Source organism: Pan troglodytes, chromosome 13 (genome assembly GCF_028858775.2).
Source record: "Pan troglodytes isolate AG18354 chromosome 13, NHGRI_mPanTro3-v2.0_pri, whole genome shotgun sequence".
Lineage (NCBI taxonomy): Eukaryota > Metazoa > Chordata > Mammalia > Primates > Hominidae > Pan > Pan troglodytes.
In genome coordinates, this window is record NC_072411.2 from 134,763,421 (window position 1) to 134,782,945 (window position 19,525).

The window sequence follows — 19,525 nt, forward strand, 5'->3', positions numbered from 1 at the left end:
TTAATCTGTAGATCTTGTGTGCTAGACAGGCTCCTTTTGAAAAGGAAACCAAATGTTTAATAAAGGGGAAGTTTAATAAAGGGGAAGGGAATATCATAAGTACAGATGATGGTCTCCTGGAAGTCCAGGGAGGCTGAATAAAACCAGAGAGATGGTAGCATTAGCAACAAAATGAAACCCCCCTCCATTTTCTCTGCTCATCTGCTCCATTCTCTTATCTCATACTGGCTTTCTCTGCTTTTGCTCATTGTCTTAATTCTCTCAGGGCTTTTCTTGCATGGGGCCCATATGGCTGCCCCAGCTCCTGAGTCTATGATCTTTCATCTCCTGGATGAAATGCTGAGGGGAGGAATCTGCTCATATTTTTGAGCAAGGCTCTGGGGCATAGGTTATTGCCCAGGCTGGACTACCCTTTGGTCAGGTGCACTTCCTAGTTGTGTCTTGACCAGGGTAGGGATGGGAAGGTTCATGGCACAGGGCATAACCTCCTGGGTATATCCTACAGCTAGGGCTGTGAAATGGGCAGAGCAGGCACCCCAACATGTGACTAGCTCATTCATTCTAATATTTATTGGATACTTTTAATGTACTAGGCACTGGGGATTCGTGGGCAAAAAAAACCAGACCACAAATACAAAGTACCCTGCAACATGTTTATGTGTCAGCATAGGGTAATATCTGAATTATAACTGGAGCATTTCTAGTACCATTCTTGAGAACTGCCTAATTTCGTTTGACCACACATATAGTTATTGGGGCGAGAAAGATGATTGGAGAGAAGATCTGTGATGAATTAATGGTCCAGCCCTAGAATAAATGGCTTTCTTATTGTCTTTGCAAACTCACCTTCCATTTATCTTTTTGTCTGGATCCGGTGATTTTAGGTGTACCTGAAAGCCTTGGGGTAGTTTCACTGCTCATGAAAGGGTAATCCCTAAAGTTCATTTGACTCTGTGCTTATGAAGCAAGAACACATTTATTCTTTCTTTCAGTCATTTATTTTTCCTTTTGGTTTACCATTTATTCAGCATCTTCTAGTGCCGCATGTTAAGGCAACATCTTGCCCTGGGTGCTGGAGATACCGAGATGAAATAAGACACTGCTCTAAGGGAACTCTCTCTCTAGTAGGGAAAGCAGACATGGGAGGAATGGTGTGACAGACCAAAGGGGTGGTGTTTGCAAATGGCACCGATACGGCAACATAGATTGCTAGAGGAGGAAGATCCTGGCTGGCAGGAGTCAGATTCTAGAGGATCTTACATTTTGCTGTACTTTATCTTAGAGGGTAGGGCATCAAAAAGCGAGGGACAGTTGAAAGTTTAAAGCATGCAAGTTAAATGTCAGATTTGCACTTAAAAAGATAATGCTAGTGAAAGGATGGGTAGAGAGTGAGAGATTTGTGTCAGGAAGACCACTGAAGAATTTATTATATGATTGACGTGTCAGGAGAAGAGGGCCTAAACTAAAGTAGTGACAGTGAGTGTAGAAGAGGTGGTAAGGAGAAGTGGCAAAGCAGATAGTACGTTTTTAACCTTCATTTGAAATGCCAAAGCATTAGAGACTCTTCTCTTTTTTTTTTTTTTTTTTTTTTTTTTTCTTTTGAGACGGAGTCTTGCTCTTTCGCCCAGGCTGGAGTGCAGTGGCCCGATCTCAGCTCACTGCAAGCTCCGCCTCCTGGGTTCACGCCATTCTCCTGCCTCAGCCTCCCGAGTAGCTGGGACTACAGGCGCCCGCCACCACGCCCGGCTAATTTTTTCTATTTTTAGTAGAGACGGGGTTTCACCGTGTTAGCTAGGATGGTCTCGATCTCCTGACCTCGTGATCCGCCCGCCTCGGCCTCCCAAAGTGCTGGGATTACAGGCGTGAGCCACCGCGCCCGGCCTCTTCTCATTTTTTACTCCATTTTTGGCAGGGAAAACAATCCCTTAAACTGTATACCTTAAACATTCCCTTTAACTGGTTCTTTGTGTGGCTTTTTAGAAAACTGAAAGACAGTGCTTTGTGGAGTTCACAAGTTAGCTGATGGGTGTTTCGTTTTTGTTTAATCCTAATTTGCCTGTCTGTGTTATTTTGCCCTTCTCACATCTCAGGGCCTGAATTTGAGTGACTTTGGGTTGGTTACATAGTAGTTCGTATGACCTGGTGGCTTTGTTAGGTAAGCAAGAATTGACTTCGTCACAGAATTGTATTGTGTTGCCTTTCCATTCAGTTTGAAAGATGATGACAGTGGGGACCATGATCAGAATGAAGAAAACAGCACACAGAAAGATGGTGAGAAGGAAAAAACGGAACGAGACAAGAATCAGAGCAGTAGCAAGAGAAAGGTGAGTGTTGGCTGCACAGATGTAGTTGCCTTTGAACTTGAGGCTTTATTATCTTGTGGAATCTGTTTATCTGGAAGATACCAGATTAACTTGATGGCATCCTGTGTTGGAATATCTGACTTTGTTCTCAGAAAAACATTGTGCAATCATTGATGTTCATTTTCAGACCTAGAACTTTTCTCTTGCCACAGAATCTTGAGATGCTGCCTTGCTTTCAACGTTCTCCTAGCCTGAGATGGAGATTAGTCCTGGAGCTTAACAAGGCTGTTAGCTGCTTCATAAGCCACTGCTGAGTGTTTCAAATCCTACATACCCCTTGAAATTGTAGACAGTTTAGTCAGCAATAGTCTAAGGTGAAAGTGACTTGGAAAAGGGAAAACTTAGGGAATGAGAGAGAAAGAGAGATCAATTTTTTCCTTGAAATATCAAAGCAGGCTGGGTGCCATGGCTCATGCCTGTATCCTAGCACTTTGGAAGGCCAAGATGGGTAGATCACTAGGTCAAGAGATCGAGACCATCCTGGCCAACATGGTAAAACCCCATCTCTACTAAAAATACAAAAATTAGCTGGATGCTGTGGCGCGTGCCTGAAGTCCCAGCTACTGGGGAGGCTGAGGCAGGAGAATCACTTGAACCCAGGAGGCAGAGGTTGCAGTGAGCCGAGGTCGCGCCACTGCACTCCAGCCTGGCAACAGAGTGAGACTCCGTTTCAAAAAAACAAACAAAGAAATATCAAAGCAATCACTAATTCATTTATTCTACAATATTGAGTAACCCTCCAAGGGCAAGCCGTTTTATGCTAGATGCTAAGAGGACACAAAGGTGAATGAGACTGTGGAAGGGGCTTACGTTTAATAGTACCAATAATAATACTGACGTCTGTTGTGCACGTACTCTGTGCCAGGCACTGTGCTCAGCATTGTATATCCACTGATTGATTTGATCCTCTCAGCAGTATTGTGAGATGGTTGTTACAATTTTCCTCATTTTGCAGGTAAGAAGATGAGGCACAAACAGGTTAAGTAACTTGACAGTGATGAATCTCATAGAGGAGGCAGTGCTTGGACTGGGCATATGCTGAGATAAGATACAAACATGAATACCTATTATATGAGGGAGAAAGTTACAAAGGCCATAAGAACACAGGTAAAGTGTTTCAGGAATTTAGAATCAGTTAACCACTGAGGAAATGTACTGTGTAAGCAGAATCTTTGGCACATTGCAGATAGTTGAGGTTGTATATCCTTTTTTAATTGTGGAGGTGGTAAGGATTGACACTGCAAAATGTTCTCTCAGTCTCAGACCACGTGACAAATGCCCAGGACTAACACACCTTCTTTACTTCCCAGGCTGTTGTCCCTGGACCGGCAGAGCATCCCCTGCAGTACAACTACACTTTTTGGTACTCCAGGAGAACCCCCGGCCGTCCCACGAGCTCACAGAGCTATGAACAGAATATCAAACAGATTGGCACCTTTGCCTCTGTGAGTTCTTGGTGAATTAATGGAGTGTGCCTTGATAGTTCGTTCATGCCTGTATTGATATGATGTTTATTTACTTTCCTAGTAACCTGTTTAAGATTCTGGTTTTCTTAATTGACTGACCTGAGTCTCCGGAGTCAGATTTGTTCATTCTTAGGTTTCTCACTAGATATCCATGGTTAGCATGTAGGTATCAACAAATATGAGAATTGTAGAGTTGATCAGAAGGGCATAATACAAAAGAACAGATTTGGGTTTTTTTATTTTTATTTTTATTTTTTTAATTGAGACAGAGTCTCTTGCTCTGTCTCCCAGGCTGGAATGCAGTGGTATCATCTCAGCTCATTGCAACCTCCGCTTCCTGGGTTCAAGCAATTCTTCTGCCTCAGCCTCCCAAGTAGCTGAGATTACAGGCATGTGCCACCACGCCCAGCTAATTTTTGTATTTTTAGTAGAAACGGGGTTCTACCATGTTGGCCAGGCTGGTCTGGAACTCCTGACCTTAGGTAATCCACCCACCTTGGCCTCCCAAAATGCTGGATTACAGGAGTGAGCCGCTGCACCTGGCCCTGTTTTTTTTGTTTGTTTGTTTTGTTTGCTTGTTTTTTGTTTTTTTTTTTTTTAAGTATACATTTATGGAGGCCTTACTAAGTTCAAAGTGTCATGGATACAGAAGTTTATAATACATGGTGTCTATCTTCATGAAGTTTGACAGTAAAGTGAAAAATTTTGAAAGTTTTGCATTTAAGAACCTCCCATTAGGGTTTTGGCTATGTTAATGATTATGCATAAAATATCTTTTTCCTGTGTTCAGAAAGAAAATGAAATCTCTAATAATTGCTTTTGTGGGTACTGGCAGTCAAAGAGCCCAGACTGTCTCATCTCTCTCCCAGGTGACTTGGTTTGTGTACCCCAAGGATCCATCTGCAACTAACACCACTCTAGTTGAACAAAGGTTATTATGTACCCAGTGTGTGCTGTACATTCAATCTCTGGGCAGAATCAAATGTGGGGTTTGTCATTTTCTTGAAATTGGTGAAGTATTAGTCCTGTTTAAAATGCAGAAACTAGAAAAGAATACTCCAGTAGGAAATACTACAACAAACTGCTAAGGAGGAAGGACATATAATACATACTTTATTTGTATAATTTCCTTCCAACATTATGATAGCCCTATGAGGTCAGTGATATTATCCATGTTTTACAAATGAGGAAAGTAAAACTTGGGTTAAGTGTCTGATCTAAAGTCTCAAGTTATGGTGGGGCACGGTGGCTCATGCCTGTAATCCCACCACTTGGGGAGGCTGAGGTGGGAAGATTGTTTGAGCCCAGGAGTTTGAGACCAGCCTAGGCAACGTGATGAGACCCTGCCTCTACAAAAAAAGTTTAAAATTAGCTGGCTTGGAGAAAACGGGAGCATTAAAAAAAAAAAAAAAAAAGGCTGGCCATGTTGGCATGCACCTGTGGTCCCAACTACTCAGGAGGCTGAGGCAGGAGGATCAGTTGAGCCTAGGAGGTTAAGACTACAGTGAGCCATTTTTGTGCCACTGCACTCTAGCCTGGGCAACAGAGATAGATCCTGTCTAAAAAAATTTTTAAATTCTCGAGTCAGTCATAATTCACTGGATTAAGTCGAGGAGTCAGTATAATTGAAACTCAGGTACAGAAGCTTCCAGATAGCTGAACACATGGAGGTGCCTGGAGGGTGGTGCGCCTAGAGGGGACATAGAAGCTCCCTGAACCTTCCTCCATACCTTCCCCCATACCTTGCCCTACACATCTCTTCATCGTATCCTTTGTTTATAATAAACCAGTAATGTAAGGTACCAAGACAATAACTGGGGAAAGAATCGTCTTTTCAACAAACATTGCTGAGACAACTGGATTTCCAGGTGCAGAAGAATGAATTTGCATTCCTTCCTGACACCATACACAAAAAGTAACTAAAAATGGATCATAGACCTAAATGTAAGAGCTAAAATTATAAAATTCTTAGAAGAAAATATTAGTAAATCCTAATGACCTTAGGTTAGGCAAAGCCTTCTTAAGTAACACGCTAAACGCACAAGCAGCAAAAGGTTAAATACTTGGCTGGGTGTGGTGGCTCACGCCTGTAATCCTTGTACTTTGGGAGGCCAAGGCAGGAGGATGACTTGATCTCAAGAGTTTGAGACCAGCCTGGGCAACATAGTGAGACCCCATCTGTATAGGATATCATCAAAATTCAAAACTTTTCTGCTTCAAAGGACGCTATCAAGAAAGTGAAAAGATAGCCTACAAAATGGGAGAAAATATTGCAAATCATATCTAATACTTGTATCTAGAATACTCTTACAACTCAGTTATAATCTGCTGAATATGAAATCAACATCATTACTATGCTGAGCTGATAAAATTTCAGCCTAAAACAAAGATCTTGTTTAGTTCGCCAGTGCTATCTTAGAATCAGCAAACTTAGGGGTTTTGTAATAATAAACTACCTTGTGCACTTGTTCATATTTGGTTCAATAAATGCTTGTTGAATGAATTCAAGGCCCTAGTAGGCTTCTAAAAGGAATGAAGGCACAGATCCTGTCCTTGGGGAAATAAGATGTGCCCAGGAATTTCTAATACAGGGAAGACAATAAGTGATACTATGGGAAAGGCATTTAGAGTGCTCTTGGAGTTTGGAGGAAAGAAGGAATTGATTCCAGTTTGGGGAATACTGCCTTGGAAGAGATGGGTTTAAGATTGATTTTAAAGAATTTGGCCAGGCCTGGTAGCTCATGCCTGTAATCCCAGCACTTCGGGAGGCCAAGGTGGGAGGATCGCTTGAAGCCAGGAGTTCAAAACCAGCCTGGGCAACATAGTGAGATCTTATCTCAAAAAAAGATTTTTTTGGAGTAATTATGCATACTTCTTGCATTTTTATTTCCCTCTTGTGAAAAAAAAAGCATATAAGAATTTACCCAAATTGTACGAGGAGGGTTTTTCTTTTGTTTCAGTGTATATGTTAAGGAGTGGTTTATCATCAGGACTATCTTGGGTTAAGGCTTCATCCATGCTCACTGGATGTGTGACAGTATTTAAAGTCTGTCATTTTGACTTTGTAGGTCTGGACCTGAAAAATAGAAATAAAGTCTGTCGTGTAATTCAGGTCACTAGGAAATGGCTCACAATATTAAATGCATCACAGATAAATAATTACATTATTAATCCTTTTATCAAATTGAAAGCAGTGTTTCCCAGTGATTCTTAGCCTAATCATTAACAACATTTAAAAGTTCTTGAAGTCAGAGTGACTAGGAAGGCATCATCTTGAAATGGAAAGAGCGCTAGACTTGGTAATCAGAGCTCACCTATTCTGATGCTTGACCCTCTTGGTTAGAGCAACTCAGTCCTGAAACCTTTCTCAACTATAAAACAAGTTGTTGACATGATTTCTGAGGTCCTTTCGGCACCTCATATTCTGAGTCTGTGAATGCTTATTTTTTTTTGGTTTCAATTAGAACTGTCAAATCTTTTAAAGTTTAATAATATTTCTCAGGCCAGGCACAGTAGCTAATGCCTGTAGTCCCAGCACTCAGGGAGGCCAAGGAGGGAGGATCACTTGAATCCAGGACTTCAAGACCAGCCTGGCAACAGTGTTAGACTTCATCTCTACAAAAAAAAGTTAAAAAATAGCTGGGCATGGTGGTGCCCACTTGTGGTCCCAGCTACTCAGGAGACTGAGGCAGGAGGATTGCTTGAGCCTGGGAAGTCGAGGCTGCAGTGAGCCATGATCACACTGCTGCACTCCAGCCTGGGTAACAGAGCAAGACCCCATCTCAAATGATGAATGAATGAATGATAGTCTCGAGCTGTTTAACTTCATCTCTCTTATGGTTTGCATATAAGATTGTGCAGTGGGGCTGGGCGCGGTGGCTCACGCCTGTAATCACAACACTTTGGAAGGCCGAGGCAGGTGGATCACCTGAGGTCAGGAGTTCGAGACCAGCCTGGCTAACATGGTGAATGGTGAAACCCCATCTACTAAAAATACAAAAATTAGCCAGGCGTGGTGGTGTGTGCCTGTAGTCCCAGCTACTCGGGAGGCTGAGGCAGGAGAATCGCTTGAACCCAGAAGGCAGAGGTTGCAGTGAGCTGAGGCAGGCTGCACCATTGCACTCCAGCCTGGACAAAAAGAGCGAAACTCCATCTCAAAAAAACAAACAAAAAAAGATTGTGCAGTGTAGTTGTAAGATTGGGGAGACCAAACTGTTAAAGTGATTATTGACTGGGGAACTGGAGATGGTTGACATACTTTGTCCTCACCAAGCCCCTTTCAGTTCCTTATTCACAATGAGCCACTAGTGGGTGTACTTGGTTCTAGTGGGTATATGTGGTTTTATTCAACTATGTTAGGGTGGATAAAGGTTTACATTATTGCCGATTGTATTCATAATGACCATTTACTATTCCGAGTCACTACATGCAGCTAAGCTTAGCAGTTGCTGAGTATAAAGCACTGCCTTGAAGCCCTATAGATGGCATTAGTTCTGACTTCTTTTTACCATGTAAGATGCATCACGTGTGCTTGTGCTAGAGAGGAACTAAAGGGACAGCCATTTCACGCAGTGTAAGGCTGATTTCTCCTTAGGTGCTCCCCATATCTAGAAGTATGACCTGAATCTTTGTCTACTCAATACCCATTGTCAGCTCCATAGTTGTGGTATCTTGCTGTATGTTGATTTAGAGCCTGCTCAGCAGTTTGGCAGATACCAGCTATTTCTCATTGGAATGTTCCGTGTTTTCTCTTTCCTCCTAAAGTATGCCTCTTCACTGGCCAGTACTTACTACGTATCCTCTGTGAATAAGGAAATAATCTTTCCTATCAAGACACTAGTGAACCTGTAGTCCCAGCTACTTGGGAGGCTGAGATGGGAGGATCCCTTGACACCAGGAGTTAGAGGCTGTGATGAGCTATGATCATACTGCTGCGTAGACCCTGTCTTTTTTTTTTTTCTTTTTTTTTAAGGGGGGGGGTGACACTAATGAGAAAAACGGGACTACTGTGATGAATACAAATAAGCATATACTTGATGGAAAAATATAAATCTAGTTTTCTCACGGGATTGTGAAGGAGTGGCAAGGAGAAACATAATTTTTCTAGCTAAGAAGAGGGCCTTAAACCCTAGCTATGAGAAGCTAAGTCCTGTATGATTTTGGATTGGCCTGGACTTAGCAACAGCACCATGATGTGGAGTGGTATGTGTGGTACATGTGGTTGATTCTATCACTTATGCTTAGTAACTAAACAGGTCTAAGAGGTATTTACATGTGGTTGATTCTATCACTTATGCTTAGTAACTAAACAGGTCTAAGAGGTATTTCATTCAGCAAATGCTATATTTGCCAGTTAAACAATCTTTCATCGGTAAGTGATTTGGTTCTAAAAAATGCATTCAGGCTGAGGCTGTGTGACACTTACATACCTCAAGGCTAAAGAGTTTCCATTGTGCAAAAACCTGGTCCTCTTACTGCACGTGATGACTACCCTGCAGCTTGAGTGGGAGAGTGCGTATTAACATGGTTTCACCAACTAAAGCTCCTGGCTGAGGCTTGCATTTCTCACCAAAGATTTTATTCTTGAATTGCCAATGTTACATTTTTTATTTTGTCAAACTAGATGGTATGTTTTTCCTCTAATATGTCTTCCCTCACAACGCCACACATGAAAATGAGTCCTCTGAAAAGGACAGCCTGTAGTATAGTGTCTTCCATGCTTATGTTCTTAACTAAATCTCAACCTTGGGATGCATTCAAAGAAAAGTAAAAGACACATCTTTTTTACTCTGGGGTCTTCTCTCTGCAGGTGGAGCAGTTCTGGAGGTTTTATAGCCACATGGTACGTCCTGGGGACCTGACAGGCCACAGTGACTTCCATCTCTTCAAAGAAGGAATTAAACCCATGTGGGAGGTAAGGACTAATGGCTTCTGACTGCTTTTTTGAGCAAGTTTGGGTTTTTTTGTTTTGTCTCTTAGCCCTGCCAAGGTTAAAAGTATTTTATTTTATTTGAGACGGAGTGTCGCTCTGTCACCCAGGCTGAGCGCAGTGGTGCGATCTCGGCTCACTGCAAGCTCCGCCTCCCGGGTTCACGCCATTCTCTTGCCTCAGCCTCCCTAGTAGCTGGGACTACAGGCGCCCACCACTGCGCCCGGCTAATTTTTTGTGTTTTTTAGTAGAGACGGAGTTTCACCGTGTTAGCCAGGATGGTCTCGATCTCCTGACCTCGTGATCCGCCCGCCTTGGACTCCCAAAGTGCTGGGATTACAGGCGTGAGCCACCGTGCCCAGCTGGTTAAAAGTGTTTTAAGGTCTCTCAAAACTGCATCACTCTCCAGTATATCCTTGGAACCCGAGCCTCTAGAGAAATGCACTGATGCCATTTTTTTGTCTGTGTGGGTTCGTGCTGGGTGTTTTTTAAAGACTGTTTTATGACTAAAATGGTATTAGAACATTAAAGGATTTTTGTTTTCAGTTACCTTTATCCTTATAGAACTTGTTTGTGCGTGTGTGTAATATTTTTACATAGTACACATATGATTAAAGTGGGTAAGAAAATAAGTTTAAAGGCAGGAACTGGAGACCTAGAACTGTTTGCAGAGCCAGTATTCGGCTGCGCCCTGGTGTAGTGCATCTTCTATTCTGATGCCATGGCATTTTTCGAGAAGACAAATGTGGTCACATCCACGCCACCCATCTTACACAGCTCCTCATTGCTCACATGATCCTGCACCTCATTTACCTTTCAAGCCTCATCTCCCATCATCTCTAAATCTTCCCTTCCCTGCAGGTGGACCCTCCTGTCAGTTTATGCACAGACATGTTCTTCCCAGTGCCCACAGTGCCCTTCAGCTGCTTTTCCTGACTCACTCCTGTTGACCTTAAGATCCCAGCACTTTGGGAGGTCGAGGTGGACAGATCACCTGAGGTCAGGAGTTTGAGGCCAGCCTGGCCAACATGGTGAAACCCCGTCTCTACTAAAAATACAAAAATTAGCCAGGTGTGGTGGCACGCACCTGTAATCCCAGCTACTCGGGAGGCTGAGACAGGAGAATCACTTGAACCTAGGAGGTGGAGGTTGCACTGAGCCAAGATTGTGCACTGAGCCAAGATTGTACTGACTGTCACTACATACCAAGTACACAGACATGAAGCCCCAATCTAGTTTTTTTTTTTTTTCTTTTTTGCGATGGAGTCTCCCGCTGTCACCCAGTCTGGAGTGCAGTGGTGCGATATCGGCTCACTGCCACTTCTGCCTCTTGGGTTCAAGCGATTCTCCTGTCTCTGCCTCCTGGGTAGCTGGGACTACAGGCACATGCCACCACACCCGGCTAATTATTGTATTTTTAGTAGAGACAGGGTTTCACCATATTGGCCAGGCTGGTCTCGAACCCTTGACCTCGTGATCTGTCTGCCTCAGACTCCCAAAGTGCTGGGATTACAGGAGTGAGCCACTGCGCCTGGCTGAAGCCCCAATCTCTACTCAGATCCAGTCCAGTAGAAGAGACAGCCAAGGATATTAATTACAGCAATGATACTGTAATTATAAGCGCTGCTGTTAACAGATATGCACACTATGTTAAGGAAGAACAAGATAGTTGGAAACAGTCAAGAAGTGGGTCTTTTTTTTTCTTTTCTTTTTTTGAGATGGAGTCTCGCTCTGTCACCCAGGCTGGAGTGCAGTGGCACGATCTCGGCTCCCTGCAAGCTCTGCCTCCCGAGTTCACGCCATTCTCCCGCCTCAGCCTCCCGAGTAGCTGGGACTACAGGCGCCCATCACCATGCCCAGCTAATTTTGTTTTTGTATTTTTAGTAGAGACGCGGTTTCACCGTGTCAGCCAGGATGGTCTCGATCGCCTCACCTCGTGATTCGCCCACCTCAGCCTTCCAAAGTGTTGGGATTACAGGCGTGAGCCACTGCGCCCAGCAGACATTCAGTACTTTTAGCAAGTAAAGGGATGATCTGTGCTTGAAATATGACATCATTTCGTTTTGATTCCTAAAGTATTTCCAGTAAAGGGGATTATTTTTAAAAGGTCTGTTTAGCCATTTTAATAAATGGCTTATGCCAAGGATCCCAGCCTTGTTTTTCTTTTTTTCCCCATTTCTTCTCTCCCTAGTCCTACCATCAGTTTTTCTATAGAGTTGAATAATTGGAAAGTGATATGACTTCTTAGTGTTTAAGAGATTCTTGGCTTTTTACTGCCTTCATACAAAAAAAGGCTCTGAAACCATATTTTAACTTCAGTGCTTTCTGTCTTTTTACAGGATGATGCAAATAAAAATGGTGGCAAGTGGATTATTCGGCTGCGGAAGGGCTTGGCCTCCCGTTGCTGGGAGAATCTCATTTTGGCCATGCTGGGGGAACAGTTCATGGTTGGGGAGGAGATCTGTGGGGCTGTGGTGTCTGTCCGCTTTCAGGTAAGCCACCCATGAGCCAGGCTGGTTTCTTGTGTTGCCTTTGCTCTCCTCGCTGCCCCTGATTTGCTTTGATGATTCCTTCTGTTCCTCTGGTAGGAGGACATTATTTCAATATGGAATAAGACTGCCAGTGACCAAGCAACCACAGCCCGAATCCGGGACACACTTCGGCGAGTGCTTAACCTACCTCCCAACACCATTATGGAATACAAAACTCACACCGACAGCATCAAGTACGTGTTGGGGGGTTATGGGAGGACGTGTCCCTAAGCTTAGTATAAGTAGATCTGTAGTTGGGCCCAGAGGAATATGGCCGGACAGGAGACTTACTTGTGGAGAAGGGACAGACCAGGCCTTCCCTCTAGGGCTTCTGGCTACTTGCTGCAGTTCTTTGTCAGTGAGGCTCCCTGCCACCTATACTACCAGGTGCTTTGTAGCAGAGAGAGCCCATCTGCAGAAACCCAGTTGTACTACCTGGGCTTGCTTAATTTCTACAGGCTGTCTTGTCTTTCATATGCTAACCACTATCTTAAAATGAAAGACAAGTGCTTTTCTTTTTCTTGCTGTTTTTTAAGATAATTTCACCCTGCCCACCCTCACCCCACTTCTGCATGTCTTTTTAACTTGTTAGCTTCAGTCTGTTTTCTTTGTCCTGGGATACTGACTACTTATCAGGAATGACTCCATTTCCTTGTGTATAGAGCTGACTCTTAGAAGAAGGGGGATAGTGTGTGTGTGAGAGAGCAGAATCAAAGGGAAGCATGAAGGCCACAGGGAAAATAAGCTTTGCAATCTCCCTAGGACTCAGGGAAATAGAGCTCTCTGTCCACAGTGAGAATCACTGTTAGGCTTGCTCCTCAGTGATTGAGTGTCAGAAGTAAGCTCAGGCTATTGTGAAAAAGTGTAGGGAGTGGCTGTCAGATTGTCTCAAAGCTGGAGGGAGAGCTAGCCAGCTAAGAGTTAGGACTCTTAGGTTTAGTTCTCTCATATGGCCCCATACCAATATGTGCCTTTGACAAGTGTCTTTGCAACTTTGCTTCAGTTTCTCCATCTGTAAAGTGGGAGACAGTACTTTATCTAACAACGCTATTGTGAGGCTGATTTAATCTTTAACTGAGGGTCTTCAGATGGAGAATGCTTTTACGGGGCCAAGTAGTAGTATTGCTATCATCATCATCATCATTAGTAAGAATATCATCATGTTGTTATTATTGAAGGCTAGTAGTGAGCCCAGCAATTATGTTCAGCAGACAGACCATTTGGGAATCTCTTTCCCATGCATTCATAGATAATGTTGAGTGGAGTTGGCTTAAACCAGCTAAGTGCCAGTTTTTAAGTGGGAACACTGCTATGGGAGTTGGTCCATGATCAAACGGCTGGCATGACTCATCATAGTCACCAACAGTTATTAGCCAGCCATGGCCGTGGTTGCTTGCCTTAGCAGTCCTGTGTTAGCATTGTTTTACTCTAGGCACATTTTTCTTATTCTCTATTCTGGGATAGAAGTAGTTTCTGACTTCTAGCCACGTTCAGTCCAGGCTGGAGAGATCTACACCTGTTTCTAGGATTCTTGTTTTCAAGGTTTCTGAATATCCCCTACTCCCACTTACCCCCAAAATAAGCTTTTTACCTGGATAGGAGAGGGAAAGAGGTATTTTTCATCAATTCTCCCCTTCTCTGCTCTTCTCCCTTTCTAATACCATAAGGCAGTTCTTCGTGACTTTTACAGAAACATATGTACACGTCCTTACAGAGTTTAGGAGAGCCTGTGGGCTTTTTGCCTTAGTCTGCTAGAAAGACTGGCCTGCTGCTCTCTGCTTTATCCAGAGGTCTGCCTCTGGGACTTCAGCCCTGTAGCTGTAGAGACCAGAAGACCAACCCTCTATGAGACCCAGATGCTACTTTCCCTTGCGTCCCCCTCTCTTTCCTCTCCCAATGAGCCAACCTTTTGCACTTCCACTAGAATGCCAGGCAGGCTGGGCCCCCAAAGGCTCCTTTTTCAAAACCTCTGGAAGCCGCGGTTGAATGTGCCATGACCCTCTCCCTCTCTGGATGGCACCATCATTGAAGCTGGCGTCATCGGAGTCTCTTGTTCTGTTGGCGTGCTACCTGGAAGATCCTTCTGTCCTGGACAAGAGGAATTGGAAGAGCATTTTATGTTTTAAGAACAGGCTGACACGCAGCAGCTACAACAACAGCTGAGATCACTTAATAAATGGTGCTAAACTAGCTTGTCTCATGCTCTTGCTCTTTATGGTGCATCAAAGATGTGGCCTTTCGGACTGACTGTCACCATATTAAGGGATGGCACAGACTTTTCCATGGAGGGCCATCCGGGGAATGCAGCCTCATTTCCATAAGCCCATTGTGTAGTGTCATGTGGTATTTTGTTCCAGGACTGCTGAGGCCTGACATAATAAGGTGACATCTAGCTTAGAAAATAAGACCCCATTTTCTGGTACTTAAATTTGAGTTCCCATCTAGTCACGCCGATGACCAGAACAGAGTGATTTCTGATATAGAATTCAGCTTGAAAGTCTGTTCAGGTTGGAAAGGGGGATCCTTGGCCTTTGCTTCGCTGACTTCCATTCGCCTTTACTTCAAAGAAATCTCTTGCTTGGAGGTAAATCCCTGCTTCTGTCTGTGTGGCTGTGTGTATATAGCTTCCTTGCTTTGTGCTAATGGGGTTTTCTCACTGGTGCCAAAGCTGCCCAAGCCACAGCTCTTTTCCAGCCTTCTCCCTTCTGCTTTCCCTTTAGAGCCAGGTCATCTTCCTCTTTGAGTCAGCCCTGCTTGCAAGATCGCAGGGTTACAGCCCTTCCCTTTCTCCTGGGCCCGGTGTTACTGCACATCAGGATCTGGGGTAGGGGAAACGTCTTCATCCCGTGTGAGTTTGCTCTGTAGGATATCTGACCGTAGCACGTACGGACCCCTTGTGTGCTTTGTGGCTTTGGCTTGTATGTGCTGCAGCTTGGCCTTTAGGCCCCTAACCTGCATGTAGAGTTTCAGCAAGCCTCATGCTACTTTAGGTTTTCTTAGGAGCTACCACCAAAAACATAATAAACAATCATTTTTTTGCAAACACTGGGTCAGTCTGCCTGAGAGGATCTGTGAAAGTGTCTGTGGACTTAAGGTTGAGTTTTCCAGAGTGGCTGTTCCACTTTGGCAGTGATACCCTGTGCTTGTACCATCCTGACTTACCTCTGATCTCCATGTGGCCCAAGATCCTGCATAACACCTATTAGGATTAGCACTGTGGGCTCAGTATTCTAGGGGTGTTTGTGTCATTGCATCTTTGTTTATTACATATCCAAAATTGGTTGAAGTACCTATAAAATGAGAGATTTGCTGGAATATGGAAAGGCCCATTCTCTACGTTTTTAGTGTTTGTCAAAGAATTACCTTCTCTGGCCCTTTCCCTCTTGCCTTCAAAAATTGTTACATACATTAACTTTAATTTCAGCTGTATTGTAACTGCTCCAGGGGATAGGCTTGATGTCACCTCCCAGAGTAAGAGTTGATTAGAAGCACCAAACTGACCTTGAGACCCTTCTGATCTTTGTCAATATGAACAAAAGTCAGAACTATTTCTGCTTTCTTCTATTCCTTGTGGCTCTTCCATGGATATGACTTTGTTTGAGCCAAGGAACAGCTGCTACTGAGACTTAAGAATTCCAAGGAGGCCGGGCGAGGTGGCTCACGCCTGTAATCCTAGCACTTTGGGAGCTCGAGGTGGGCAGATCACAAGGTCAGGAGACCAGCCTGGCCAACATGGTGAAACCCCATCTCTACCAAAAATACAAAATTAGCCAGGCATAGTGGCAGGTGCCTATAATCTCAGCTACTCAGGGAGGCTGAGGCAGGAGAATTGCTTGAACCCAGGAGGTGGAGGTTGCAGGGAGCTGAGATTGCACCACTGCACTCCAGCCTGAGCAACAAGAGCAAAACTCCATCTCAAAAAACAAAGAATTCCAAGGAAAATGAAGGAAGAAGGAGCCAACATTTGTTTTCTTCCGAGTACTCTGGAGATAGGGCTGCTGGTGGTGAGGGGCTTTTAAGAGTAGCTTAGATTTTTCAGTCAGGTGTTCCTGATTCCTGCTTGCTATTTTTGGCCCAGTTCCCAATGTCCTTCTTCAACCGTTGGGTTTTTCCAGCCTTTCCCCAGTCACACTGCTTGTGGCCTTTTCCTGCTGTTCCCCTCAGTATGCTACAAGGCATTGCCTGCCGCACAGAGCAGGCGGGTGATGAGCTGCTGTGCTGCAGAGGGCTCCTGCTCTTGTTTATTGCTGACAGTTCATTCACCCCTAAGACGTGGACAACTTGTTAAACTGAGTTCTTGCTCGGGTCATAGCTCCTTTTAATGAGGCCAACTTGTAGTCGAGTTTTCATAGATGTGGGTTCCCCATATTCTCTGCTTTGAGGAGAAATCTCATAATACAGTCAGAATCGTGGGGCTACCAGGATAAAACTGGGCTCGGAGCCATGTGAAACAGCAATGTCTTTTGTGAAGAAACTCCTCTTTGGATTAGTCCCACTGATTCCTTTTGCGCATCTAGCCTGGAATGGAAAAGGAAAACAGGCCAAATTCCCATAGTGGGCTACAGCACTGGGAAAGACTGGCCCGGCTTCTCTGCAGGAGTGGAGGGTGGGTGATTCTCTTTATTCCTTTATCTTAGAGAAGAGACAGGTCAAAATGTGGAGGCTTTCCCACATCTAGATATCATTGTATTTCAACACTGAACTTTTATAGGCAAGGACCAACCCATTCCCTTCTGGCATGGCTAAATCATAGTCCAGTAGCACCAGGTTACCCCAGCTTAATTGCTGGCCTGGCTTTGCATCTGTGATATGTACCACCGAACTGGTAGGCAAAGCGAAGAGAGCCCAGATTAGCAGGAGGCTGAGCCCCTCCCTAAGTATAGAGAGCCAGTGAGCGCAAGGCTATGAACCTTGCAGCCTTTGGGTAGAGGTAGGGGGAAGTGTAGAATTGCACAGGATTTGCTTTCTGGTACGTGAGATGGGCCAACAGTGGTCTTAAAAGAGCTCTTTGTTCCTCTGTCTTTTGAATCTGTTCAGAATTCCTTGTTGCCTATATTAATCTCTAATTAATTTTTTCTGTTTTTAGAAACTCCAGTCATGACACTTCTTACATTTAACTTGTTCTTTCTTTACCTTTAAAAGAAGGAAGTTTTAATATTACCCAGTATGCCTGGAATGCCAGATGGAAAATAGCTAGACTATTCACACCTAGTTTTAGGTGGTAGATTTGCCTCTTGGCCGAGCTGTGGGCCTATGAGAATAAGAGTGATTATACCAAAGATTATGGCCCACTATTTTATTTCCACTGAATCCATGTGAAGAAATTTCTTTTTTTGTTTTGTTTTGTTTTGTTTTTCTGAGATGGAGTCTCACTCTGTCACCCGGGCTGGAGTGCAGTGGCACGATCTCTGCTCACTGCAACCTCTGCCTCCTGGGTTCAAGCGATTCTCTTGCCTCAGCCTCCCGAGTAGCTGGGATTACAGGTGCCCGCCACCATGCTTGGCTAATTTTTTGTATTTTTAGTAGAGACGGGGTTTCACCATGTTTGCCAGGCTGGTCTCGAACTCCTGAACTCAGGTGATCCGCCTGCCTCAGCCTCCCGAAGTGATTACAGGCATGAGCCATGGTGCCCGGCTGTGAGGAAATTTCTTAACCCAGGTTCTTCATGTTGAGGTTTAACATACAGTGAAGAGACTGATGAAGAAACTGGGAGGGGAATGTAATACTGGAATGGAGTAGGAGGGAGCTGTGAAGTCCGTATTTCTTCAGGTTCTTGACAGAGAGAACTGCTCGGTGTAGGCTAGTGTAAGGATGGCCCTTCCTGGAAATAAAAGGATAAATGACATGAAGCTTCAACACAGCCATGTAATTTCTTGTTGACACCTAAGTGGTTTAAAAAGGAATTTAAATCTCAGCATTACAGTGAGGGGTTTCCCTGGGTCATTGCCAAAGCATTGGATTTTGCTTTGCCCTTGTCTTCATTTGGAGTAAAGAGTCAAATTGCCTTCTGATGTCACTCAGGGATTCACAAAGTACATCACATCACCATCTTTCCAGAAAGAGCTCTGAAACAGGTGTCTTGCTGTGGACACTGAGTTTGGGAATTGACAAAGACTGGCACACTTGTTTGGCATTGTTACATTTTTCCTTAATTTAGTTAGCACATACACTAGGAGCTTTGGTAATAATTCTCTGAAGAAGCCATGAACTGCAGGTCTACCTCCTCTAAGAGGTAAATGGTTAACTTATAAATGTAGTGTATTGTCACCCTGGGTACTGTGTCACCAAATTAAACCAAGAATGGAGTAACAATAATGAGGAACTTCAGACTTAGAGGCACCATATTTTATATATAATTCCCAAGGAACTCCTCATTTTGGGGCTGAAAAGTGGCTAGGGCTTAGGTAGGAAATCAGCTCCCCTGAGAAAACTTGAGTTTGAGCCTCCAGAAGCATAGGGGGTCTGATTTTCTCCTGTGACTAGTCCAGCAGTCACCAAGAGTCTTTTCTCTGTAAGCGAAAGGCCACGTACCCCTTCTGTCACATTTCTTATCCCTTCCCAACCCTAATTTCATAGTTAAGCTAGTCAGCATGAAAATTGTAATGGGCATTGTTCCCTGGAAATTTTGAACTGCCGTGACTTTAAATTTTCAGATAGTAGTTACATAAGCACTTAAGAAACAGGTGGAACCTGACACATTGAAGGTCTGAGTGTAGAAGGGTTAGAAGGTCGGAAATATGAAAACAGAGAAAGTGTATACTTTCCTCCTTGCATCTTTAGACATCATAATGCTGTTGGGAACTGGCCTTTACCCTCAGTGAGGCCTGATGAAGAAAAATTGTTTCTACCACCTGTGCACACATAGCCAAGGCAGAAAGTACAGGGAGTGCCACTGTAAATTGGAAGTGTTTTTGGTGACAGTTGAGCATCAGCTCTGACCTTACTGGCCTCCCCTGGAGCCTTGTTGAAGGAACACTGGTGCAAATCCTTGAGGGAACAGGGGCAGACTTCTCAAGTGAAGCAAGCAGAAGTGCCCGCTGGCCCTGAAAGGGTAGGCTGCTCTGCTCCTCGGAAAGGAAAGTCCAGTGGGACCTCGCTGCTCTGCTCCCAGGTACCTGTGGCTCCACTCGGCTTGGAGGGCATCTGAAGGGGGATGTGGGGTTATTGTGTCTGCTCTCTGTGTTCAAAAGCTTTTGATCTGAATGTGCTATTGTGTTTTTTGTCTCTGGTTTGCCA

At 44.1% G+C, this 19,525-nt stretch overlaps 1 protein-coding gene across 11 annotated transcripts in view; it reads left to right on the forward strand.

The window, feature by feature from the left end:
- The window catches only part of EIF4E2 (eukaryotic translation initiation factor 4E family member 2), a 32,865-nt gene that overhangs the window by 3,882 nt on the left and 9,458 nt on the right, over positions 1–19,525 (forward strand). For 4 of the 11 annotated variants that reach the window (XM_009444560.4, XM_009444561.4, XM_063790861.1 and 1 more), the window contains exons 2-6: positions 2,210–2,324; positions 3,674–3,808; positions 9,639–9,743; positions 12,098–12,250; positions 12,347–12,483. In XM_009444560.4, coding sequence (XP_009442835.1) covers positions 2,210–2,324; positions 3,674–3,808; positions 9,639–9,743; positions 12,098–12,250; positions 12,347–12,483 — 645 coding nt within the window. Of the gene's footprint in view, positions 1–2,209; positions 2,325–3,673; positions 3,809–9,638; positions 9,744–12,097; positions 12,251–12,346; positions 12,484–14,213; positions 19,401–19,525 lie in introns of all 11 variants that reach the window. The other 7 variants (XR_010149921.1, XR_010149922.1, XR_010149923.1 and 4 more) reach the window with 3 other exon arrangements.